The sequence below is a fragment of the Lupinus angustifolius genome, chromosome LG18 (genome assembly GCF_001865875.1).
Source record: "Lupinus angustifolius cultivar Tanjil chromosome LG18, LupAngTanjil_v1.0, whole genome shotgun sequence".
Taxonomy (NCBI): Eukaryota; Viridiplantae; Streptophyta; class Magnoliopsida; order Fabales; family Fabaceae; genus Lupinus; species Lupinus angustifolius.
The window spans coordinates 11,499,225-11,522,820 of NC_032026.1; the positions used below are offsets into that span (position 1 = coordinate 11,499,225).

At 34.7% G+C, this 23,596-nt stretch overlaps 4 protein-coding genes and 1 pseudogene across 4 annotated transcripts; 1 reads left to right on the forward strand and 4 right to left on the reverse strand.

Annotated features, from left to right (window-relative positions):
* On the forward strand, positions 1,204-5,867 carry LOC109333351 (5-oxoprolinase-like). Its single transcript, XM_019568800.1, has 2 exons — positions 1,204-1,292; positions 1,894-5,867. Exon 2 carries the CDS (start codon positions 1,928-1,930, stop codon positions 5,726-5,728), a length of 3,801 nt encoding a protein of 1,266 aa, XP_019424345.1. The 5' UTR covers positions 1,204-1,292; positions 1,894-1,927; the 3' UTR covers positions 5,729-5,867.
* On the reverse strand, positions 6,784-8,647 carry LOC109332411 (annotated as a pseudogene).
* Positions 9,042-12,635, reverse strand: LOC109332359. Its single transcript, XM_019567314.1, has 2 exons — positions 11,382-12,635; positions 9,042-9,734 (listed from the first exon to the last, which is right to left on the reverse strand). Exons 1-2 carry the CDS (start codon positions 12,411-12,413, stop codon positions 9,339-9,341), a joined length of 1,428 nt encoding a protein of 475 aa, XP_019422859.1. The 5' UTR covers positions 12,414-12,635; the 3' UTR covers positions 9,042-9,338.
* On the reverse strand, positions 14,758-19,901 carry LOC109332952 (ubiquinol-cytochrome-c reductase complex assembly factor 1-like). The gene is made up of 8 exons (XM_019568127.1): positions 19,764-19,901; positions 19,378-19,547; positions 18,427-18,640; positions 17,670-17,836; positions 16,686-16,810; positions 16,403-16,463; positions 16,062-16,110; positions 14,758-14,965 (listed from the first exon to the last, which is right to left on the reverse strand). The coding sequence occupies exons 2-8, from the start codon at positions 19,531-19,533 to the stop codon at positions 14,886-14,888; spliced, it is 852 nt and encodes a 283-aa protein (XP_019423672.1). The 5' UTR covers positions 19,534-19,547; positions 19,764-19,901; the 3' UTR covers positions 14,758-14,885.
* On the reverse strand, positions 21,384-22,796 carry LOC109332950 (RING-H2 finger protein ATL54-like). Its single transcript, XM_019568124.1, has one exon. The coding sequence runs from the start codon at positions 22,676-22,678 to the stop codon at positions 21,602-21,604; it is 1,077 nt and encodes a 358-aa protein (XP_019423669.1). The 5' UTR covers positions 22,679-22,796; the 3' UTR covers positions 21,384-21,601.

Consider the following 23,596-nt stretch of genomic DNA (forward strand, 5'->3'; position numbering starts at 1 on the left):
GCAGACCGCCTGACACCACCAGCCAAGAGCTCAATGTCAACTCTCCCTTCTATAAATAGGGATCTCCACCAACAGGAAGTATCTTAATCTCTTCACTCTCTAATATTACTCATTCTATTGCTATTTGCCTTCACTATTCTCTCACTAGTTCATACACTGACTTGATCGTCAGAGAACCTTTTCAGGTACCTCCACCAGCGGGTCCAACTCTCCTACTTCCTCCTGCTGCTTTGACGACTACCTTCTACCCCTTCATCAACATCTGATCCATCATAGTCCGTATCTTTGTGTTCTAGTAAAAAACATTACCTTTTCTTCTTGGCGCACATATTCCGTCCTACAAGTTATATCATGAGAATATTATTAACTCTGATCATTATTAATTTTTTAATTTCACTACATCTTCTCAACAATCATTATTGTATAGAACTTATCAGATATACTTTCCTTTTTTACCTACCTATTATTCTTTAAATTTTGACAAAATGTTTCCAATTTTTTTTATACATATCAAGATAATAAACTAACAAAAATGCATAAACATTTTTCCTTTTCCTTTCCTAAATTAAACTAAGAAAATAAAATATATTATCACAGAAATAAATTATTTCATTCATGCAATTATGACATCTATCATATTTTGTTCAATATTTATTCTCTGTTACTACTAGTAAATACTTTGTTATATTAATATAATTTCCGAAAAAATACTAGAAACTAAGGTTGAAAACGAGCCGAACCGAGTCGAACCACAGTTCAACTCGATAATGATTGGTTCAGCTCGAAACTCGACTCGATTTCGATACGAGTTATTATTTTAGCTCGAATTTGACTCGGTTAAAGTTCACAAACTATTCGATTCAGTTCAAATGATTCATTTGGACAACTCAAATAATTAATTAAATTTTAAAAAATAATGTAGAAGATTATATATGTATATATAAATATAATCTTATTTATATATATAATAACCATAAATATAAAAAACAATGTTTGGTTGATAATAAATATAAAAATTAGATATATATAAATACATATATATCTATATATACATTTATATCTATATAAATATATTGATTTAGTTGATGAATCTAACGAGTCGAACTATATTCAACTCAAGTTCGACTCGTTTATTTAGCGAGCTCAAGTTCGGCTCATTGGGTTCGTGAAACGAATCGATTTTTGAACGAATTCTGAGATAGGTCGGTTCATTGTCAGCCTTACTAGAAACTACAAAACTCAGCAACCACTGGCACAATCAGCGACGACGCATTCTCCTTTCGGCATACCCTGTAAGATTGCGACCTTCTATTCTCATCATTTTCTTCTTAACATATATTCTGATTCCATTTAATCAAGATATATGAATGATGCAGTGCTATTATTGTCCATTAAATTAAATTGAATATATATTGTGCCCGCTCATTTCAAACATGGAAAACCTAGTCAAACAGATACGTGAATTTCATTGATAGATTTTTTTTCTTTTCTTGCTTAATCCTTTGTCAATAAGAGTTGTAAATTTTAGCCAACGATATGTGCAAGTTGATTGTTGGTTAAATCTATTAACTTCTGCTGTTAGCATTATTGAGAAATATATATAATCTCAAATGATTTCATATTCTTATGTAGCTTAGTACTATATCTCACTTAGGGCAAATGAATTTTTTGGTTTCTTTTAATTGATCTTTACAATAAAGTTGATGAAGTTTCAATGGGAACTTAATCCTTGATTATTGGTCTACTGAACTTCAATATGTATCTGATTGATATAAGCTTAACCTATATAATGAAGTGCAAGTCTTCATTATTATTATTATTACTATTGTTTTGTTTTAAATAGTTTTAATTACTTAATTTGATAATTGGATTGCATCCTATATGAATTTTCAGGGCCTTATAATTGTGCTGTGAAAGCGAAATTAGGATGGGGAGTGTTACTGACGGAAAGTTAAGGTTTTGTATTGACAGAGGGGGCACATTTACTGACGTTTATGCAGAAATCCCAGGTCAGCCTGATGGGAGAGTCTTGAAACTTCTCTCAGTTGACCCTTCCAACTATGACGATGCACCAGTGGAAGGGATAAGGAGGATCCTTGAAGAATTCACTGGCGAAAAAATTACCCGCAACTCAAAAATACCCACTGAGAAGATTGAGTGGATAAGGATGGGGACAACTGTGGCAACAAATGCACTTCTAGAACGAAAAGGAGAAAGGATTGCCTTGTGTGTGACTCAAGGCTTTCGAGATTTACTCCAGATTGGTAACCAGGCTCGCCCCAACATATTTGATCTTACTGTGTCAAAGCCATCAAATCTCTATGAAGAGGTTGTAGAGGTGGAGGAGAGGGTTCAGCTTGCTCAGGCTAAGGAGGAAGAAGAAAATCAGGACGCTTCATCAGCATTGGTTAAAGGAATTTCAGGGGAGCTTATCAGGATTGTAAAGCCTCCTAATGAAGAAGCACTGAAGCCTGCACTGAAAACATTATTGGAGAAAGGAATCAGTTGTTTGGCTGTTGTTTTGATGCACTCATACACATATCCACAGCATGAACAACAGGTTGAGAAGTTAGCTCTGAGTCTGGGATTCAGGCATGTATCTATATCATCAGCTTTGACTCCAATGGTCCGTGCTGTTCCTCGTGGTCTAACAGCTAGTGTAGATGCTTATCTGACCCCAGTTATCAAAGATTACCTGTCAGGATTCATCTCCAAATTTGATGAGGGAGTTGGGAAGTTGAATGTTTTGTTTATGCAATCAGATGGAGGACTTGCTCCTGAGAGTTCCTTCTCAGGGCACAAAGCAATTTTGTCTGGCCCTGCTGGTGGAGTTGTTGGTTACTCACAAACTCTTTTTGACCTTGAAACAGATAAGCCATTAATTGGCTTTGATATGGGAGGTACATCTACAGATGTGAGTCGATATGCTGGAAGTTATGAGCAAGTGCTGGAAACCCAGATCGCTGGTGCCACAATACAAGCACCCCAGCTTGACATAAACACTGTGGCTGCTGGTGGTGGTTCAAAGTTGAAGTTTCAATTCGGAGCTTTTAAAGCTGGACCAGAATCAGTTGGAGCACACCCTGGTCCTGTATGTTATCGGAAAGGTGGAGAGTTGGCAATTACAGATGCCAACCTAATTCTGGGATATGTTATTCCTGATTACTTCCCATCCATATTTGGGCCTAATGAAGACCAGCCTCTTGATATCAAGTCAACAAGAGAAGAATTTGAAAAGCTTGCCAGGCAAATAAATGCATACCGAAAGAATCAGGATCCATCTGTAAAGGACATGACAGTGGAAGAGATTGCACTTGGTTTTGTGGATGTTGCTAATGAGACAATGTGTCGTCCAATAAGGCAGTTGACTGAAATGAAAGGCCATGAGACAAAGAATCATGCACTTGCTTGCTTTGGAGGTGCTGGACCTCAGCATGCTTGTGCTATAGCTAGGTCCTTAGGCATGAAAGAAGTGCTCATTCACAAATTTTGTGGGGTGTTAAGTGCATATGGCATGGGATTGGCAAATGTTGTGGAAGAGGCACAGGAGCCTTATTCTGCAATCTATGGAACTGATTCTATTATTGAGGCCTCACAGAGAGAAGGTGTATTACTGGCACAGGTAAAACAGAAGTTGCAAAATCAAGGATTTAAAGAGGAAAATATTTTGACAGAGACATATTTAAACTTGAGATATGATGGTACAGACACTGCCATCATGGTCAAAAGACAAATAGCTGAAGATGGAAAACCATCTGACTATGCTACTGAGTTTGTGAGGCTGTTCCAGCAGGAGTATGGCTTTAAACTCCAGAATAGAAATATTGTCATTTGTGATGTTAGAGTTCGTGGTATAGGAATTACTAATATGTTGAGGCCACGGGCCATAGAACCTGCCTCTGGCAAACCTATAGTTCAAGGCTACTATAAGGTTTACTTTGGGAATGGTTGGCAGAAAACACCTCTCTATAATCTTGAAAATCTGGGGTATGGCCATACGATGCCTGGGCCAGCAGTCATCATGAATGGCAATAGTACTGTGATCGTAGAACCCAACTGTAGAGCCGTTATAACCAAATACGGAAATGTCAAGATTGAAACTGATTCCCCTCTGAGCAGTGTCAAAATATCAGATAAAGTTGCAGATGTGGTACAGCTCTCCATCTTCAATCACAGATTTATGGGTATAGCTGAGCAGATGGGAAGGACTCTACAAAGAACTTCCATTTCAACGAACATCAAAGAAAGGCTTGATTTTTCTTGTGCTCTATTTGATCCTAGTGGGGGCCTAGTTGCAAACGCACCTCATGTTCCTGTCCATTTAGGAGCCATGTCTAGTACAGTTCAGTGGCAGCTTAATTACTGGGGTGACAATTTTAACGAAGGAGATGTTTTGGTCACTAATCATCCTTCTGCCGGAGGTAGCCATCTTCCTGATATAACCGTTGTTACACCTGTTTTCTACAGTGAGAAGTTAGTATTTTTTGTGGCAAACAGAGGGCATCATGCAGAGATTGGCGGCATTACTCCCGGAAGCATGCCTCCATTTTCAAAGTCCATACTGGAGGAAGGAGCTGCAATTAAGGCATTTAAGCTTGTTGAAAAAGGTGTCTTCCAAGAAGAAGGGATTATTAAACTTCTCCAGGTCCCAGGCTCTGATGAGCAGGGAAATAAGGTCCCAGGAACTCGTAGGATTCAGGATAACTTATCAGATCTCCGAGCACAAGTAGCAGCAAATCAAAGAGGAATTGCTCTAGTCCAAGAGCTCATTGAACAGTATGGTCTGGAAACTGTTCAGGCTTACATGAATTATGTACAGATGAATGCAGAAGAGGCAGTAAGAGAGATGCTGAAGTCTGTTGGTCAGAAAATTTCATCCGAGACAAATGAAAACTCTGTGACTATCGAAGAAGAGGACTACATGGATGATGGATCTATCATTCATTTGAAACTGAGCATTGATTCTAATAAAGGAGAGGCAGTTTTTGATTTTGGCGGGTCAAGTGCTGAAGTTTATGGTAATTGGAATGCACCAGAGGCTGTGACAGCTGCAGCAGTCATATACTGTATTCGCTGTTTGGTGGATGTTGATATTCCTCTCAATCAAGGATGTTTGGCTCCAGTGAAGATTCATATCCCAGAAGGCTCATTTCTGTCTCCTAGTGATAGTGCTGCTGTAGTAGGAGGTAATGTCCTTACATCACAAAGGATAACTGATGTTATATTTACTGCATTTCAGGCTTGTGCTTGCTCACAGGGTTGTATGAATAATCTTACATTTGGAGATGACACTTTTGGTTACTATGAAACCATTGGTGGTGGGAGTGGGGCTGGTCCTAAATGGGATGGGACCAGTGGAGTACAGTGCCACATGACAAATACACGAATGACTGATCCAGAGATATTTGAACAAAGATATCCGGTTATTCTGCACAAGTTTGGACTTAGAGAAAACAGTGGCGGAGATGGGATTCACAGAGGCGGTGATGGACTTGTCAGAGAAATAGAGTTTAGGCGGTCAGTTATTGTTAGCATTCTTTCTGAGAGACATGTCCATGCACCAAGAGGGCTCAAGGGAGGGAAAAACGGTGCTCGTGGTGCTAACTATCTTATAAAGAAAGATAAACGAAAGATTTATCTTGGTGGTAAGAATTCAGTTGAGGTGCTTCCAGGTGAAACACTCCAGATTTTGACTCCTGGTGGTGGCGGATGGGGTTCTCCCTTGTAAGCTTTCTTTCTTTTGGGGGATAAAAACGAAGGTAATGGCTTCATGTTTATGTTCCGATGATTTAGCATCAGCATTGTCTTCATGTTATGGATTGATGTTTGACACATACTTTGATGCAAATCAATAAAGTTTAAATGATAAGAAAAATATATGCACCAACAATGCAAGAGTTTTACACATTATCATTGCATCATCCACTATTTATGTTTTATCATATTGACTCTTCAAAAGAAAAATACAAATGAATAGTGGAGGTATAAATTTATATACTTAGATATTACGCTCATGAATAATTCTGTTTCTCTCTTAATTTCATGGTTCAATTATTTTCGGACCTCTTACCTTTATTTTGAACACACACGATTTCTTTCTTTAATAAAACTGGTCTAGTTTATAATGTTATGACGTTTCTCCTCCTCTGGCATTAAAATTTGTGGTATCTTTATGACTGGGGATCCTCACTTGGTGGAATAATGTTTGGTTGCTGCTACTTATTGTTATTGGGCTGAGGCTACTGTGCATCTTGTTAATGCGTTTGAATTGACCATTGCCTTTTTACCGATTTTTTGTTATTTATTTTTTCAACCACATAATTATTATTTTTTACTGTTTTTTACAACAATAAATTTGTATTACAACCAGGGGGTAGATGAGCCCTGCTAACCGAGCACTTAAGTTTAGGCTTGACTTGTGAAAAAACAATTCTCATAATATATTATTTTTCTCTTAAAAAGTGAAAACATCGCAGGTAATTCAACTAGTTTCTCATACAAAATTATTTACCCCTGAACACGTAAGCTTATCTTCAGATTTCAATAATGAGGGATTTGGGTAGTTTGCATGGGGTCATAGGTGCAAACATCATTGCTATCATTTTATAAAATAAATACACTCTTTACCCTAACTGGACATCCCATTGATTAACGAAATCATCATGTATCATTATTATTAATTCATGATGAGTAACCAATGTCCTCTGCACAAAATAGAATTGAAACGAACTCGATGCAAAAAATCTCTGTATTCTTAGCACAATCATATCATTATAGTTAGCATTTTGGAAAAGAAATACAAGTTATATCAAAAAATAGAAGATACCCCAAACCAGAAAAAACACCAGCAAGAAGCCAACCATGTAACACCAGAGAGCATATCATAGCAGGTTGGGACTAATTTAGTTCCATGTCTGCCTTATTCAGCCCCACCACTGGTGCACTGCAACTCCCTCATCCCTCAACATTCCATACAAGGCCAAGCACTCCCAATATGCTCTTTTGCTCTTCTTTTTCTTACTGGTTTGCCACCATTGATTGTTGCACTCAAGGAAGAGTTCATCCACTAAGTAAGTGGTCTTTTTCCTTATCATATCTTCCACTACATCTGCTTCTGCCTTCATCACAACATAGTCTTCCTCCTTAACATGCTTAGACAACCAAGCAGAAACATCAGTACGGGAACGATTGTGTCTTCTGGTGCAACAATGTGACTGTGAATCTCAAAATTTGTATTCTTCTTTGGGTAGTTCCTCTTGAACCATTCAATTGCAGCTTTATTTTCCTCCGGCATGCCAACGCCTAAGAAGACTCTTTGCTTGTAACCGTCGAGAGAATGTTCACCCAACAAGTCAGGTAGGTACCTGATCTTCAGGTTCTCCTTTGATTTAGCCAAATCCTTTCTTGGTGGCTCAAGGAGTACATCTTCAAGACCCTTTAAGGCTGCTTCCTTGGCCTCAGCCGCCTATAGCTTTCTCTTTGGTGAAGAATCCACCAACTTATTGGCCAGGCCAAGCTTCCTCAATGCAACAATGATAGAGCCATGTTGTCGCCTAAGATACACAACTTTATAATCAGATGGTTTTCTGAAATCAGCATTGGATGGGTTAGCATTCAATGGAAAAGCCACAATCCTATTAGCTTTGAGAACGCGATCAGCAAACTTAGCATCTTCAAAGCTAGGCATGAACACAAAATCATATGACTCATCTGGTAAAGAAATTTTTATCTCCGAATCAGAGTCTTTAACCACATCAACTACATTGTTCAAAAGTGCATTACCATCAAACCCATGTGGAGGGCTCATAATAAGAGCCTTATCTTCCTTTTTGACAAGACCCTTCTCTTTCAAGTCATGCAGAACCAAATTCAATGCCTCAGCATTAATGGATTCTAATGCAGAATAACCAAATCCAGAAGAAACAACTGAATGTGAACTTGATGTGAATTCCTTAAGAATAGACCCCAAGAAAAGTAACATAAGAAAAACCATAGCCAAAAATAAAAACCTTGGAACGGTGCGAAAAACATGTGCATCAGCAATCTTAATCACCAAAACAGTATCAGAATTGAAGCCATGCAAAATTTTCATCTTGATCCAGTTCCTAGCTTTATATTCACGAGTACATGCCATTGATTTCAGGTTCAACTAAGCAAACTTCAAATGATGTATATAAGAGAGTTTAAAGCTGCTAGAGTAAAATGAAAGATGACCCAGATGCCGAAAAGTAAAGATGATTGCTAGAAGAAGAAATAGAAAAACCAACAATGCAAAAAGATTGAATTTTTAACGAGTGGAGAATCTTGCAGCGGTGTGGTTTCCACCCACAAGTACTACACGGGAACTTGGCTTTCTACAGTATAAGAGCATCAACTGCACCATCCTTTCTACCTCCATTGTGATGTTCTTTCTTAAAAACGATGGCATTTCCAGAGTTTCAAGCAGTTATAACCATGTGAATGTGATACTCAGGAATCACCAGAGGAAAACAAATAAGAAATGAACCCTTTGCAAAGGAGGAAAAAGGAAGGATCAGATTGATGTGGGAAGTTTGTGACTTTCTTTGTGTTGTTTTGGTTTGTGAATTGGAATGTGAATGAGGAATTGGAATGTGAAGTGGAATTTATTTAGGAAGAGGAGGGATGGAGATAAACTGTTAGCTTTATTTAGGATTTTAGTTTTCATTTGATGCCGTGTGAAAGCAGTGTTATGACTTATGTTAGTAAAGAACAAACACTTTGTTTAGTTTTTGTTAGGATTCATGATGAGGTGGATCAATTCTTAATAATTTGTTCCCATTCTTTTTCGTTTACCGAAAATATAGTTAGATGTTGGATACTAAATTTGCTTTTCAATTTTGTTGGTGTTATTCGAGTTGATTGTGTCAATCTATACAAATCTAATTAAACAGGTAGCATATGCTGCTGGTTTCACCTCCCAAACTACAAAACATACAAATTTTATATCATTTACATTTATTTTTATCTCTTATCTTTTTTATATACATGTTTCATTAAATACATGAAACAAGATTAAACGCCATATTAGCATCCAAACTTATATTTTACAGATAATTTTCCTTCATAAGAAATCACTTGACTCTGCTCCTGTTTTTTGTCAAGGTAAAAAGTCAGTGTCTTCTTAAATACAAATGGGGCTTTGCCAACTATTATGCATGATTTGATTAATCTTCATCAAGGAACCAACATTCTCTTGTACTTGACCCTAGATACATGAAAGATCCAATGCAATATTAAATGCTATATGAACCTTAACATTATGACAGATAGGTATGATGCATAAAATAAAAACTTATGCTACTTGAAAATGCTGCTATTTAGCTACAACCACAACCAATATAGCTAGGAGTTGTACTCTTCTTCAAAGCTTCTTCCATCTTTCTTGTTTTAACCTCATTCAAAACATTTCTAGCCCACTCTTCAAAATGTGTTTCATTATGTCCAATTCTAGCATTTTTATATATAGACATGCATCTTCGATCATCTTCAGAATATGGACAATGATCTCCACTTGGGTCTCTCCAACTACCTTGATGTTTCATCCCTGACCATTTGGCTATCCAATGATACACATATTGTCCAACACCAGCGAGTTTAAGCCAACCTTTTGGAAAGAATTCCATGACACTGCTATTTCTTTCCATGAGAAACAAGTTTGTTAACTGAGCACCATGTGGAGAGATCAAAATATCTGTCATACTCATTAACTTAACCTGCATTGAACAAACAAATTTTGTAACTCATTTGGGTACATCACATTATTCATCTAAAGTAATTTTATGTGTAAAGTGATTATGTAAGTTTTGTATCATTTAATCCAAACTGAATTAAAATATTAAATCACTAAAAATATAAAGATAAATTCATTTTAACATGTATATTTTGCACATAAACTCATTATAGAAGCCTAACCCCTATCTATTTAAATTATGATGTTTATAATCACATTTCCCTATCTAATAAAATTTTGTAGTAACTTCGATTCATATATGCTCGTATTTGGTTTGAGAACACTAAAGTAAAGGGGAGAGGTTTTAGATAAAATCATTGGTTTGGTTCAAAAATTTGATGTAAGATAATAGGATTAAAATTTGTCAACTCTTATTTTGTAGTATAAAAATCATTAAAGTATTTATGAACTTTGTCTCATCTCCCAAAAACGGGATCAGCTGTCACTTAAAATTCTTGTCTCTGTGTGAGTATTTGCTAACAAATAAAATATGACATTTTATTTCAATTTCATTTTATAAAAATAATACATTAAATCCACATGTTCAGATATAAGTAGGCGGGACATGATTGGGGATACCAAATTATGACAGGTGATCTAAGTCTCATCTCCCTTCCTCACCAAGCAAGAATGGAGATCCTCTGTCCCAGATTGTGTCCCCAATTATGTCTCCCACCAATTACAACGTGTCATTCAATTAAATAAATAAAAAAACAGAATTACGTTAATTGGTATAATTTAAGTGAGTAGAGACAAGAAGAGACAGGGTTTCTTCTTGGGATAGATGATCCTCTTCACCGAAGAGTAGAGGAAAATTAAATGTCACTTTTATTACTGTATGAACCAATCCAAACAACTAAAAATATTTCCCTCCTATTCCCTTCCCTTCTTCTCCAATAAAATTTCTCCCCTCTACTTCCTTTAACATTATTAACACTCCTAAGGGTCCATCATTATTTCTTATTAACGGATCATAATTTTGATATAATAAAATCATAGTATTAGTTAGTAAGGAGTATAAATGAATAAGATGAAGTGTCAATGACTCCACCTTTAATATTAGAGGTGGTAATTTAGGTTATAAGGTCAAGTTCAAGCCAACTAGGTTCTGAGTCAAGTCAGGATTAAGTCGGGTCTAAAACACATGAATGTCTAAGTCGGGTCTAAAACACATGAATGTCGTTGGGTTGTAATCACTTGTCTAAATATGATAGAAGACAATTTCTTAACTTTAGCTGAAGTTCTTCGTAAAGAGTTTTAAAAGTTGAAGCCCACACATTTATTAGGTATAGCTTTTCATAATCACAATAGTCTCTCATCTATCGACTTTACCAATTTGGTCTCTCAAAAATTGAAAACTCAAATTGGTCACTAAAAATTTTAAATTTGGGTCAAATTACTCATTTTTAGGGTCAAATTAATCCTTATTAGGTGTTATCAAACATGCTAAAAATGACTAATTTGACACACATTTGAAATTTTTCAAAACCATTTTCGGTTTTCTAAATTTTAAATGACCAAACTGATAAAGTTGAAAACTATAAGGGATTGAAATGAATATATACTTTCATAATAATATAATAATATGTGTTTCCTAAATTGAGTAATGGTTAATATAAGAACCACTTACCTGATCACAAAAGGTGAGATTATTGGAATAAGCTATCATAAACTGGCAACCTTGCACCTTAGCACACTCTCTCTGAAAGATATCAGTCACAATTGTTTCATTCTTAAAGGACCTTGGCCCTGTCCTCAAAAACAAAGTCATCCCAATCACTGGCAACACCTTATCATTGATCTCTTTATTACCCTTCAAACTCACATTACAATACATCCTAGCCTTGCATCTCATTATATCAAACACCTCCATTCTTCTCTCCCTTGACATGCCACCTTCATTGTGCCTCATAACTACAGCCTCCTCAAAACAAACTGGTCCTTCATTTTTATCATCAAACCTTTCAATATTTGGTGGCCCATCAAATGTTGCATCCATCAAAGCTTCTAACCATGGACCCATTTTGAACCTTAGTTCACCCCAATGATACAAAACCCACCTTGATGGTACTAATGAGCAATTATTCATCTTATGCCAAGCCACAAATGGGACCATAGCAGATAAACCATGCCACAAATTCCCATAGTCATAATGATTATATGACACAAAAGTTAAGCCTTTCACGAAGGTGGTATTATAAGGCAAAGCTTCTGGCCATGCTAGGGCATAGTAGTTCCAAGAACCATCATGGGTATCATGTCCTTTAAGGCATAGAACCCTACCAAGTGATGATTGTGAAGGGAACTGTTGGTATTGGACTTCACCATCTTGGTGAGTATCATAGAAGTAACTCATGAACCATGTGTGGCCTTGAAGGGCTTCCTTTGTGTAACGGAGATCCTTAAGTGGAACAAATGTGACTGAATGACGAAGCTTGTGGAGCAAGGAATTGAGATCTTTGGTGTTGGTGTTGAAGATTGAACTTTGCCATTGCCATGAAGGTGGAGTTTGAAGGTTGAAACGGGTGTGGAAGAAAATGAAGAGCACAAAGGTGATGAGAACAAAAATAGAAAGCTTAAGGGAATAGAAGCGGTGGTTGTGTTTGATAAGGAGTGGTTTTTGGGGGCTCCTGCATATTTCTGAACGTGATTTGGTGTTCATGGTACTAAAGGGAGAAATAGTGAATGAATGAATGGTGATAGGTATAAACTAAAAAGCTAAGGCATTGGTTTTCCTTAATCAACTTTTGGCGAAGACATGCATTTCTGAACAGATCTCCGGGAATTAGTGGTGAAAAGTAATACGTATTTCTCAAGTTATGGATCTTTGGAATTTGGTACTACACTATCAGTTTCTTCTACACAGAAAAAGAGGAGAGCAGAAAAAGAAGAGCAGTGAAATACTGTTTTTACATTTATTTTGAGAAATTAAAATATCATTATAAGTATTTGATATGATTATCATTTCAATTTGTATTTTATCTTATTTTACATAATGCTTCTCTTTTTATTATTGGTATTGGATAGGAGTTTACCTCAGAAATGAAAGAGTACCCATGCCCTTCGTTACTTTTCAGGTACTCCCTCTCCATTCCTATGATGTGTTTAAGGTTTAAGATTATCCATAAGTGATTTGAATACAATTTACTTAAAATAAACTTATATTTAGAAACTGAATAAAACAGAAATTAAGAAATCTGGAGTAAAAAAGGAATGAAAAAATAAGGGTATAATTAAAAAGTTACTAATGTGTATTTCATTTCTAAAATATTAAAAAAATGGAATAACATCACCAAGCTAAAATATTAAAAAATATATAAAACATAAGGAGTGTATTATAAGGATTATATTGAATATTGATATCAGGATCACTTAACTTTCTAGTTCTACAACTGCTAACTTTGACTAGTCTTTATTAGATGGAGCAAAATTCCTCTTATATTGTTATGAAAGGAGAGGATTCGTGATCTGTACGTTGTTAGTAGTTTTTTTAGCAACGACGTGATGTGTATTCCTTCCTCTTGAGTATTCAATTACATCTGAAAATAAGACATTCATGACAAATCCATATTCCTAGGCTAGGGATGGCAATGAGGACAATTATTTTTACTTCTTATATTATTGTGATTTAATTGAATTTAATATAGTTAGATTAGATTGAATTTTTTTTATTTTAAAACAGTTTGATCACTCATTATATTAAAACTGCGAACTAAAACTATTTTAAAGTCTGGTTAGCGATAAACCGGTTGGAAAGTCTCATTCAGTTCTCACAATATTTTATAAAGAAAAAACAGTTGATTGAAGTCAATATCAATTAATATTTTATCAATAATATCATTACATTATTGTATGTTTTGTTGTGGATAAAAAACAACTATAACAATATAATAAAGTGTGAAAAAGAAATGACAATAATATAAAATAAAATTTATTAACAATTTTAGTTAAACATATTTTTATTGAAATGTACAGTTCAGTTAAAAACACATAGCTGTTGGGTCGAAAGAAACCGGAGCTGGCAGCTTATGGCACCTGAAAAGTTGAATCCGCGTACAATGCCGGAATATCCTGCAGATTATATGGTATATATATGGCGGTTAACCTGGAACATCACCGAATATGGTTGAGTTCATGAAATTAATGTGTTTAGATCATGAAACCAATGTGATTCCATGTAAAGTAAACATTTAAATGCAATTCAAGGTTGCATTTATAGCATGGTGATGTTATTCACACAACCATGGAGAACTTCAAAACTTTATTAGATATAAATCTTAACATGACATGGAAAAAAATAAATCACACGTCTCTACTTGGGATCAAATTTTACTTATTTTTAATTATATCAAAAAAAATTCAAACTTTTTCCCTTACATTTAGGGATGGCAATAAAAACCGAACTTGTGGGTACCCGTCCGAACCGAACCTGAATTTAACGGGGAAAATTCGATGTGATTGGGTTCAGGTTCTACTCCGGATTTAAATTTCGGGGTTCGGTATAATAAAGACCATAACCTGAATCCGCCACGAAGTAAGGTAATTCAATTAAAAATTGAAATTTCTATCATTTGTTAATTGTTTATAATTTCTAATTTCACTTTACATTTGGATCTGCAAACAAAAGAAATGAAATAATATAAGAGAAAATAGAAATGTTAGAGAAAAATTAAACAAAAATAATATCATATTTTCCTTAATATTTTATCATTTTCAGATTTTTTTTCCGGGTTCAGATATGGTATTTTTATTTTCAACCCCATTGAGTTTGGGTTCAGGTTCAAATTTGGATATGGGCAAATCAGACTCTGATCCGCCCCGTTGCCATTCCTACTCACATTCCAGTACCAGAAGATTCACTAATAAAGACGATTCCAACTATCTCCAACTTTGAAGAACTGAAATCTATTATCATATCTTTCGGCTCTTAAATAAAACAAATCACATATAGATATTAAATTCATAATAATATGATTGATTGCAACACTTGGACGAACTAACAAAACTTTGTAAATCTGTCTTATGGAGAATGATACAATTAACTATTCAATGAATTATTCTTGTAAACCAAAAAAACTTAAAACAACATGTATTTTCTGTTTACTTAATTGCAATTTTGGAACTGATTACTGTATCATTGACTCCCTTTTGCACTTATGTTCTCTTGCTTTAATGGGGTAAACATAAAATTCCCTGAAAGTATAGCTTCTTTATCTGGCAATCAAAACTCCATAATTAAAAAACTAAAGCCAAGCAAAAAAAGAAGATGAAATTCAAAAAACAAATAGGAGAAAAGGATTATCTCCATAACATCTCTGCGGAAAATTTACGTGGATAGTATAGTCAAACTATACTATTACATGTTTGGTATATGTTTCAAAGTATATATAGAAGTAGTGTAGTTTTTAGGGAACTCATGGATGAGATCCACGAGTTTGGAAAGTCGTGGACCAGAACGCGACTTCCCTATGACATATATTATTATCTATGGTTCAACACCAACCCATGGTTTTCTTTTTGTTTTTTTATAACTTTAACGTATATTATTTGTACAATAACTCTAATACATTATGGTTAGATTATATTATATTCATTACTGAATGTGTGAAAGTGTAGTTTTTTATTATTAATATACAATGAAAATCGTGTTCAATGTCCACGACTTCTAAAAAGTGAAAGTCGTGCATGTGAAGCACGACGTCCATAGAGGAGAGAGAGAGTCTTGTGCCTCTGACGCACGAGATTACAGGGAAGTCGCATTCCCGGTCCACGACTTCCCCAAACTCGTGGATATTTTGAAACATATACCAAACGTGTGATAGTGTAGTTTGACTATAGTATCCACGTAAATTTTCCACATCTCTGCAGTTCTTTCATAAACATATCCTTCGTGTATTCAACTAGAAAAAAAAGAAGCAACATGCAAGGATACATATGCAACAACAACCAAACTTTTATCCCAGTAGTTGGGTCGACTACATAGTATTATGTATGGTTTTGCACTAATGCTAATGATATGTTATTAAAAACTCTGAACAGACCAAGTACCCACTAAATAGAAAATGAAACAAATTACTCAACATTTTTATGCTGGAATTAAGGTTGAGTTCCTTGATAAATAAAACTTCTCATTATTTCTGGCATACAAGCCCTTTAATCAGGAATGTTTTCTAATGAAGTTCTTTGCAGAGTGAAGGGTCTTTAGCCCACTTTATTATAAATTGGCAGATCATATTCCATTAAATTTATGAACAATTATATAAAACAAGAAACATTAATTAGATACAAGGTCAAAGTAATCATGCTATACCTGTTAACGACAAGCAAATTGCTTCGAGGCGAGCATACCTGGCCATTGCCTTTATACAAATTTGAAAATCAGTATCAATGTATGTGTTTTTAACTTTTTATATAAATGAGGGAAGAAGTGTGATACAACTAAAGGCATCAGGTGTATAATTACAAAAAATGGAAAACAAGAAGAGATCAAAAGATGGTGAATTGGTGATGACATGTCAATATGCTGAAAAAGGAATTTCGGAAACAATAATAGACAAACTGGCAATAAAAAAAATTTCAGAAACATCAATCCCAAAAGACCTAGACTTGAATAGTTACATTCACATATAATATATATTCCAGAAGACATACCTGAACTGAATGAAGTGCGGCGGCATCTGGTGTTGAGGTACCATCATCGGAAAATATATTCCTGAAACAAAACCAAAAAGAAGACAAAAACTGAGATAAGGAATTAAGGATGAACTAAGAATAATCCAAAAATGATTTTTAAAGGAAATGAGCACTGTCAGACTATGTTCATTGATTCAACATCTAAAAAAGAGAAAAAACAGAGAAAGGATTGATTGAAAGTTCCAGTTCTCAGCAGGTGGAAAAGGGAAGTTAAGAGGATTGAGTTTGGATCAAAACCTACTTCCATATAACATTAGAAAGATCGCCTTGTTTTGCTTCTGGAAGCATGGCAGTATCATAAGCAACGATGTTCCCATAAAATATCTTCTCTAGATCCTTCATCCACTTAGTCAATAGTAGGTTAACCTGCCATTTCGAATTAAACTATCAGTGACCCACAAATATGGAGTTCCATCATTTGCATAGTAATAAAACCAAACACAATTTCTACATGCCCCTAAACTATTTTGGGAAAATTATAAAAGAGAAACTCATCCTAAAATATTTCAAACTTAAGAAAATTTAGTACTTGAATGGTTAACCAAGTTAGTAGGAAGTTACTCATAACGAATTAGCCACTCTTTCACCACCAACCAATTCAGCTGTTAATTATTCCTTAACTACAAACAGGTTTTGAAGAATTGTTAATATAATTTTTACAGCCAATAACTCCTTTCTTTGTGTTTCTCACTGTCCTTATAAATTGAAGAATCAGACTAGAAGATACAGAGTCATGAAAAATGGAAAAAAGGATGTATGATGTCATGTCACACTCTCATTATATGACTGATTGAGTTCCTGATACCGAAATCATACACCAATAACATGCAACCTAGACAACGGCAGAAAGTATTGTTGAACATGATCTAGCCTAAGCAAGCAACACCAAACCAAATCTAACCATAAAAGTCGGGTTACACATACCTTTATCTATATAACCTAAGCAAGCAACAGCAAAACATAATATTTCCCAAGATGGCAAGATCTAATTCATCTTGGAATAAATCAAAGGAAAAATCAAAAATAGAATCCATAGATTTATGCAGTTGAATAAATAAGAATGCAAATCAACAGTACAGTTGGCCTTTTGAGATGATGAGACTTGAGAGTGTCATAAATTATGGAAGGCGGAAATCAGAAAAGACACGAGAAGATAATTATATAGCTAAAAGCTAATCCACGTATAAAATACCAAAGCAGAAAATACATGTATAAAAACACTTACTCCAGCTTTGGAAACTCTTAGCTCCACGTCGTGATTGTAAATCTCATAAAGGTGCTGCCCAAATTCAACACCCTCCTTTCCGTCCTGCTTTAGGCGACGCAAACATAACCACATATGAAGTACAAGTAAAGAGAATGTTGTTTTGAATGTTTTCTCCAAGTTAAAAACTGCATGCAAAATAAAGAAGCTCAGTCTTCAAAATGCTAGTATTGAATCATTTAGGAATTCTAGTCATAAGGAGCGAGTGACAAAGTTCAGAAAAAAAGAGCCAAAGGGGAAAACGAAAAGGCTCAACAACTTGGAAGTTTCAATGTGTTGCCCTGTACGGAATCTCCAATAGACGCAAATATTGAAAGTTGGAAAGTTATGCAGCGAAAATTACGCAGTTGACAGTCAAAGTACACTCGACCTATGGCCTTCAATTAAGGAAAACATAAGTCTACCCTCCACAATAACCCACCTAACATAAGAAATGAAGTCATCCAATACTTAATATATAGCACGCATGCAAACATCAGAGACCCTCAGAGTTCATTAACAGAATTGGAATGTATTCTCTAAGTGGCAGACTGGCAGGACAGAGAAAAACAGAATACAGGGTGGAAAGTCAACCCCACACCGCCACACCCAATGGGGGAGTTGGACAAGTGAGGCTACACCTAAAACAAAGATAGAAGAAGTAACAAATTATTGTGTTAAAACAAGTTACAAATATGGATCAAAATTACAGTATGAACAGGAGGAGTCAGTGAGTCACCTTCATAAATGGGTGGTTTATCAACTTGTGAAACGATTCTTCGGTATACCACATTAGCACCACGAATTGACTTGCTCTGTTTACTATAAAACATCATCAATCTTAGTATGAAACGCTTGACACCCTCATAGTTAGGTTCGTCCACTCTCACTGGTGAATCTTGGGGCAGGGCCAGTGAACAGGGCTTAGACCAAAACATTTTGTCTAAATTAACCTGAAAAGGATATATATTTGGTCATCAGCATCAAATCAAGTGGTTAAACCCTAGCCAACTGGTCATTGATACAAAGTAAAACTAAATGATAGAAGGCACAAAAGAGTAAAAAAAAATCCGAAACAATATTTGCATAAATTGTGGACATACAAGTAGTGGTCACGGGACCCTCTTTATCAATACGTATGGACGTTGTTATATGCAAGAGTTCCATTATTTGAACACCCCGAATATGAGACCTATATAACACTCCACTCACATGTGGATATGGTATAAAAGAACAAGGTACAACTGTACAAGGCATATGAGAATAGAGATCCATACACATGGATACGGTGTTCAACAGGGTGCTGTATTTGGGGTGTACAGAAAAAACCAAAAAAATTCCTATATTATATGTAATGCTTGAAATCAACTGCTAATACATATTGTATAATTCTATAAGTCTCATTCTCATACATAACCCCCCTGGTATTAATCATGCTTACTACTAAGTTTAGTTTCAAAGATTGTATTTTTTATTTTTATGTTTTTGGTAATCCTATTTCAAGTATAGTTCAACTAGTAAATGCTTAATTTCTTATTGCTCCTAAATCTATTCTATAATTATGTGAATAATGATCCTCTCTTGTTAATCTTGTATCATTGTTACCTTTTTATTAATACAATTTTTCTTATAAAAAAAAGTATAGTTCAACTATGCAATAATTAAGAATGTGCTGCTTAAAAATTCATACCACAGGTCCCTTGTCCTCTATAGTTGGTGCAGCAGCTGCAGCAACTTTGGCATAGCTATGGCGCTTTCCAGCAAAAACATCATTCATAAGTTTCAGATTACTCTGATAACCGATTTTTGAGATATGAGTAACAGCCTTGCTCCACCTTACCAACATTCTGAATCACTTCCCTGATAAAATCATGAGGTGAGAATCAGCTTAATTATAAACTTGGACATGTGGGTCAATATTCTATGTCAAAAGTTAAAACCCCAGTTCAAATTATCAATCCATGATCCACAAGCACACTTGAAAAAATGAGAGAAAAAAAAATTATGAAAAAAAATAGAAATCAGAATCTTATAATGATAATAAGGGAAGTTGAATAAAGAAATGGGAGACCTAACCAAAACAAAGCAGCGTTGAGCAAGATCAGATTTTTCTTTCTTTCTCTTAAAATTGGAAATTTGAGTGATGCCCTAATTGGCTGAATCAGAGAGCGTTGAGGGTACAGTGGCTGAATCATAAGACACAAAATGAGGTACTAGCTCAAATAGTTTTTCGGATCAATTATGGTTGTAAAGCATCTACGTCACCAATATATATGTAGGGTTTTAAATCAATTTTTGACATTTTTCACTTTTAGTGATGTCACATTATCATTTATCTCTACCTGTTGTTTATCTGTTTATCTGGTGGCATAAGGTTTCAGTAAATTAATTAACATAAGGAGATACCTTATACTACAAAAAAACATTATTATTTATTTTAAACCATTTACACCTAGAGAAGAAGCTTAGAATAACAAATAATCAAAAGATCAAAGTGTCACATAAGGTAATTGGACTCTTAGAGAAGTATCATTTTACATTACTTGTACAAGTAGATTTCACAATTTTATTTTATAATTATAAATTTATTAATTTGCTTCATTTACTTTTCATCTATTATTTATAAAATGTCATTTTAATTATATACATAACACAATTTTTTTCTCAATATAACTTACAGATACTATGTTTCTCATAACTATTGATATCTTAGTTCTAATAATCTTGTCTGGATTATATACTTTCATAATATAAAAAATCAAGGCTTCCACAATTTGTTAACTCTAACAATTCACCTGTATCTCATAATTCACATGTCTAATTGTTGATACAAGACCCTTCTTAACTATTTTTGCATGAGAAAGATTTATCATTATCAATCACTACTTAAATACAAGAATGGGTACACACATCTGATTTTGGCACCCTCTAACACAATCAAATTGACACTTCCTTTCTCACTGGTTCACATCATCTTAATTTAAAAGTATCTTAACCTACCACTCTTCCTTGAACCCTTTGTTTCCACTTCCACCGGCCGCAACCAAGGCTGGTGCATGGCAAAATTATTGCATAATTTATTACATAAAGTTCTGTAAATGTTGGGTTTGAACTTTGAAGTAGTGCTTATATTTTATGTATCACAATTCACAATGCAACTTTATTCATTGTCGAAGAATACTAGACTTAGGTGAAAAATCAATGTAATACTTGGAACAATGTAGAAAATAAAACTTTCATTTAAGAAAAGAGACTCTCAAATATTAGTTCATAAAAAGAAGATTGTCCAAATTATTATAAATTATTCTTCCATCTTGTATTTAAATTTAGTGGGGTTTAATCTTTTAACAGAGTTGAATCTCATGAAAAATTCTTAGGAAAAAAATGTTAAGAATCCAGATGGACAGGATTCCCTCACTCCCAAATAAACCGAGATGGACAGAAGTCCCTCACTTCTGATTAAAACAAGATACAAATTTATTAAAAAGTGATACAATATTTCATACAAATTTTCATAAAAGTGGAGTAGTGGATAAACATTATAGATTAAGTGATTGAATTGTTCAGATAAGGAGCTCATAAGCCACTCTACATTTAATTTATCCATGCATCACTTTAGAAGAGGACTAGTGTACATACACTTTGATGGTTCTTCTACATAACCATAACAGACATAATAAAGGCACTTACTGAACAAAATTGTAAATGATAACCTTCATTTTGTTTATGACCTTTTGCATTGCTATATCATACACTTAATAGTCACATAACTTATTTGATTCATACAGCAAACCTTTCAAACTCTCACCTTATTAAGAGTCACAAATACATTTTTAGTTGGAAAGAACACCACTGACAAAACAATCAAACCTTTATCCCGATCGGTTACATGGATCAAACGACATTATAATCAATCAAAAGCTTCTCACTGGAGGAGCATTAGGCTTCTTCTGACTACGGCTATACTTGGACAGTAAGTGTTTCCCATTGAAGGATCTTGATCTCTTCATTGAACTAGGTGCACTTTGCAGATATCTTGTCCTTGAAGAAGAACTCCCTTTTACACCACTTACCATATTCACATTTCCACCAACCCTCTTTGAATTTCCATTAGAACATTCCATTGATAGAACTGTTGCAAGTGCAAGATTGATCTTAGCAGCAGCAGAAGAATCTAAAGACACTGATCTTCTTGGCTGCTGCATATTCACCACCCTTATTCCATCTTCAACTTCCACTTCTTCTTCTTCCTCTGCACCATTACTCAACACACCATCACTATTAACAATTTCACTTCCACCGTCATCACTATTTTCCAAACTACCCATATGAGAATTTTCTATAGAACTTGAATCAGGAACATTAGATTCCATGGATGGAATCCTTGCAGCATTAGTAACTATAGGAGCCCTACACAAGGGGCAGTTAGTGTGTGATGCAAGCCAAGTATCAATACAAGGTAAATGAAAAGCATGGTTACACTTAGGCAAAAGTCTAAGACTTTCATCTTCTTGAAACTCACTCAAACAAACAGAACAATCTGTTCCTTCAATCAAACCCTCACCTTGTTTATACTTACAAACTGTGATTGCAGTGATGATTGATTGGTTCAGACCGGTGGTTCTGATATACCAAATAGGATGGTCAACCATAGGACCATGTTGTTCTTCTTCATCAAGAAACTCATCATCATGGTTCTCTTGTTGTTGTGATAAAATTCTCCTTCTTGACCTGTTCCTATGAGAGAAAAACTTGACATAGATCGCATAGCAACAAAGAACAATTAAAGCAGTGGCTACAAGAGCAAAAATGATGATCAAATAGGTTGGGATTGTAAAGTGTTTGCTTTGTGATGGAGTAGTATTATTGATATTGCAGTTTTTGATGCAATCATCACAGTTTTTCTTGAGTGAACAAGCTTGTTCATTATTACAATAGTATCCACAGTCAAATGATGAGTCTGATGCCAACTTTCTGTGATGAAGCACCATGTTAGAGAAAGGGTAAGAGAGAAAGCATCAAAGTATAATAAGAATGGAAGAGGGAGAAGGTGAGGATTAGGTGAATACTAGTGGAGGTGATGTTAAAAGATTGACTTTGAAATGTGTCATCTTAATTTGGTTTGTAAAGTTCTACGCGTTATTTCTTTGACTTTTTTACTTATAAGTTTAGTATAAGATTTCATTTTAATCGGTTTGTACCGTGTACTTGGGCCCTTTACTCCACCCCCCATCCAACAAGATCACCTGTATCTATTAGTGTTCTCAATAGTATATCAAACTAATTAAAATAGGTTATTTATTGGAATTTATTTTTATAAAAAATATAAATTAATATTTTATATTATATTGAGAAATACTATTGGTTAAAGAAAGAGGTAAGGTCTTTTTGGAATAGAGGTTGATTGTCCATCACAACCTAATTTTACAACAACCAACAAAAGAAAAAAACTTTTTTACCATCTCTAAGACAAGTGAAAAATATAACGTGAAAAAGTTAAATAGGCAGCAAAATGTACAGTAATAATGATGGTATGTAAATTTGTGAACAAGGGCAGAGAATTTATTTTATCCTTTTAAAGAAAACAACAGATAATAACTTACTATGGTTAATTAAAAACACAGTTATCAACAAAATATTAGTTTAATAGTATAAAGTCTCTTTTGATCTCATAAAAAACTAAAAGATCAAGGGTTTAATATTTATGAGCAACAAATGTTGAGATTATGTACCCGAAATAGATTAATTTCTTAATGATAACATGTGGAAATAACGTTGGTCGTAAAAAAAACTAAAAGTTTAGAAACTACTGATAATCAGATGAATGTCCAATTGTAGCAGTAACTAAGGCTGGAAGTGATTGGATGCATCCTGTTCTTCAATTCTTTAGCACCAATAGCAACGCAAGC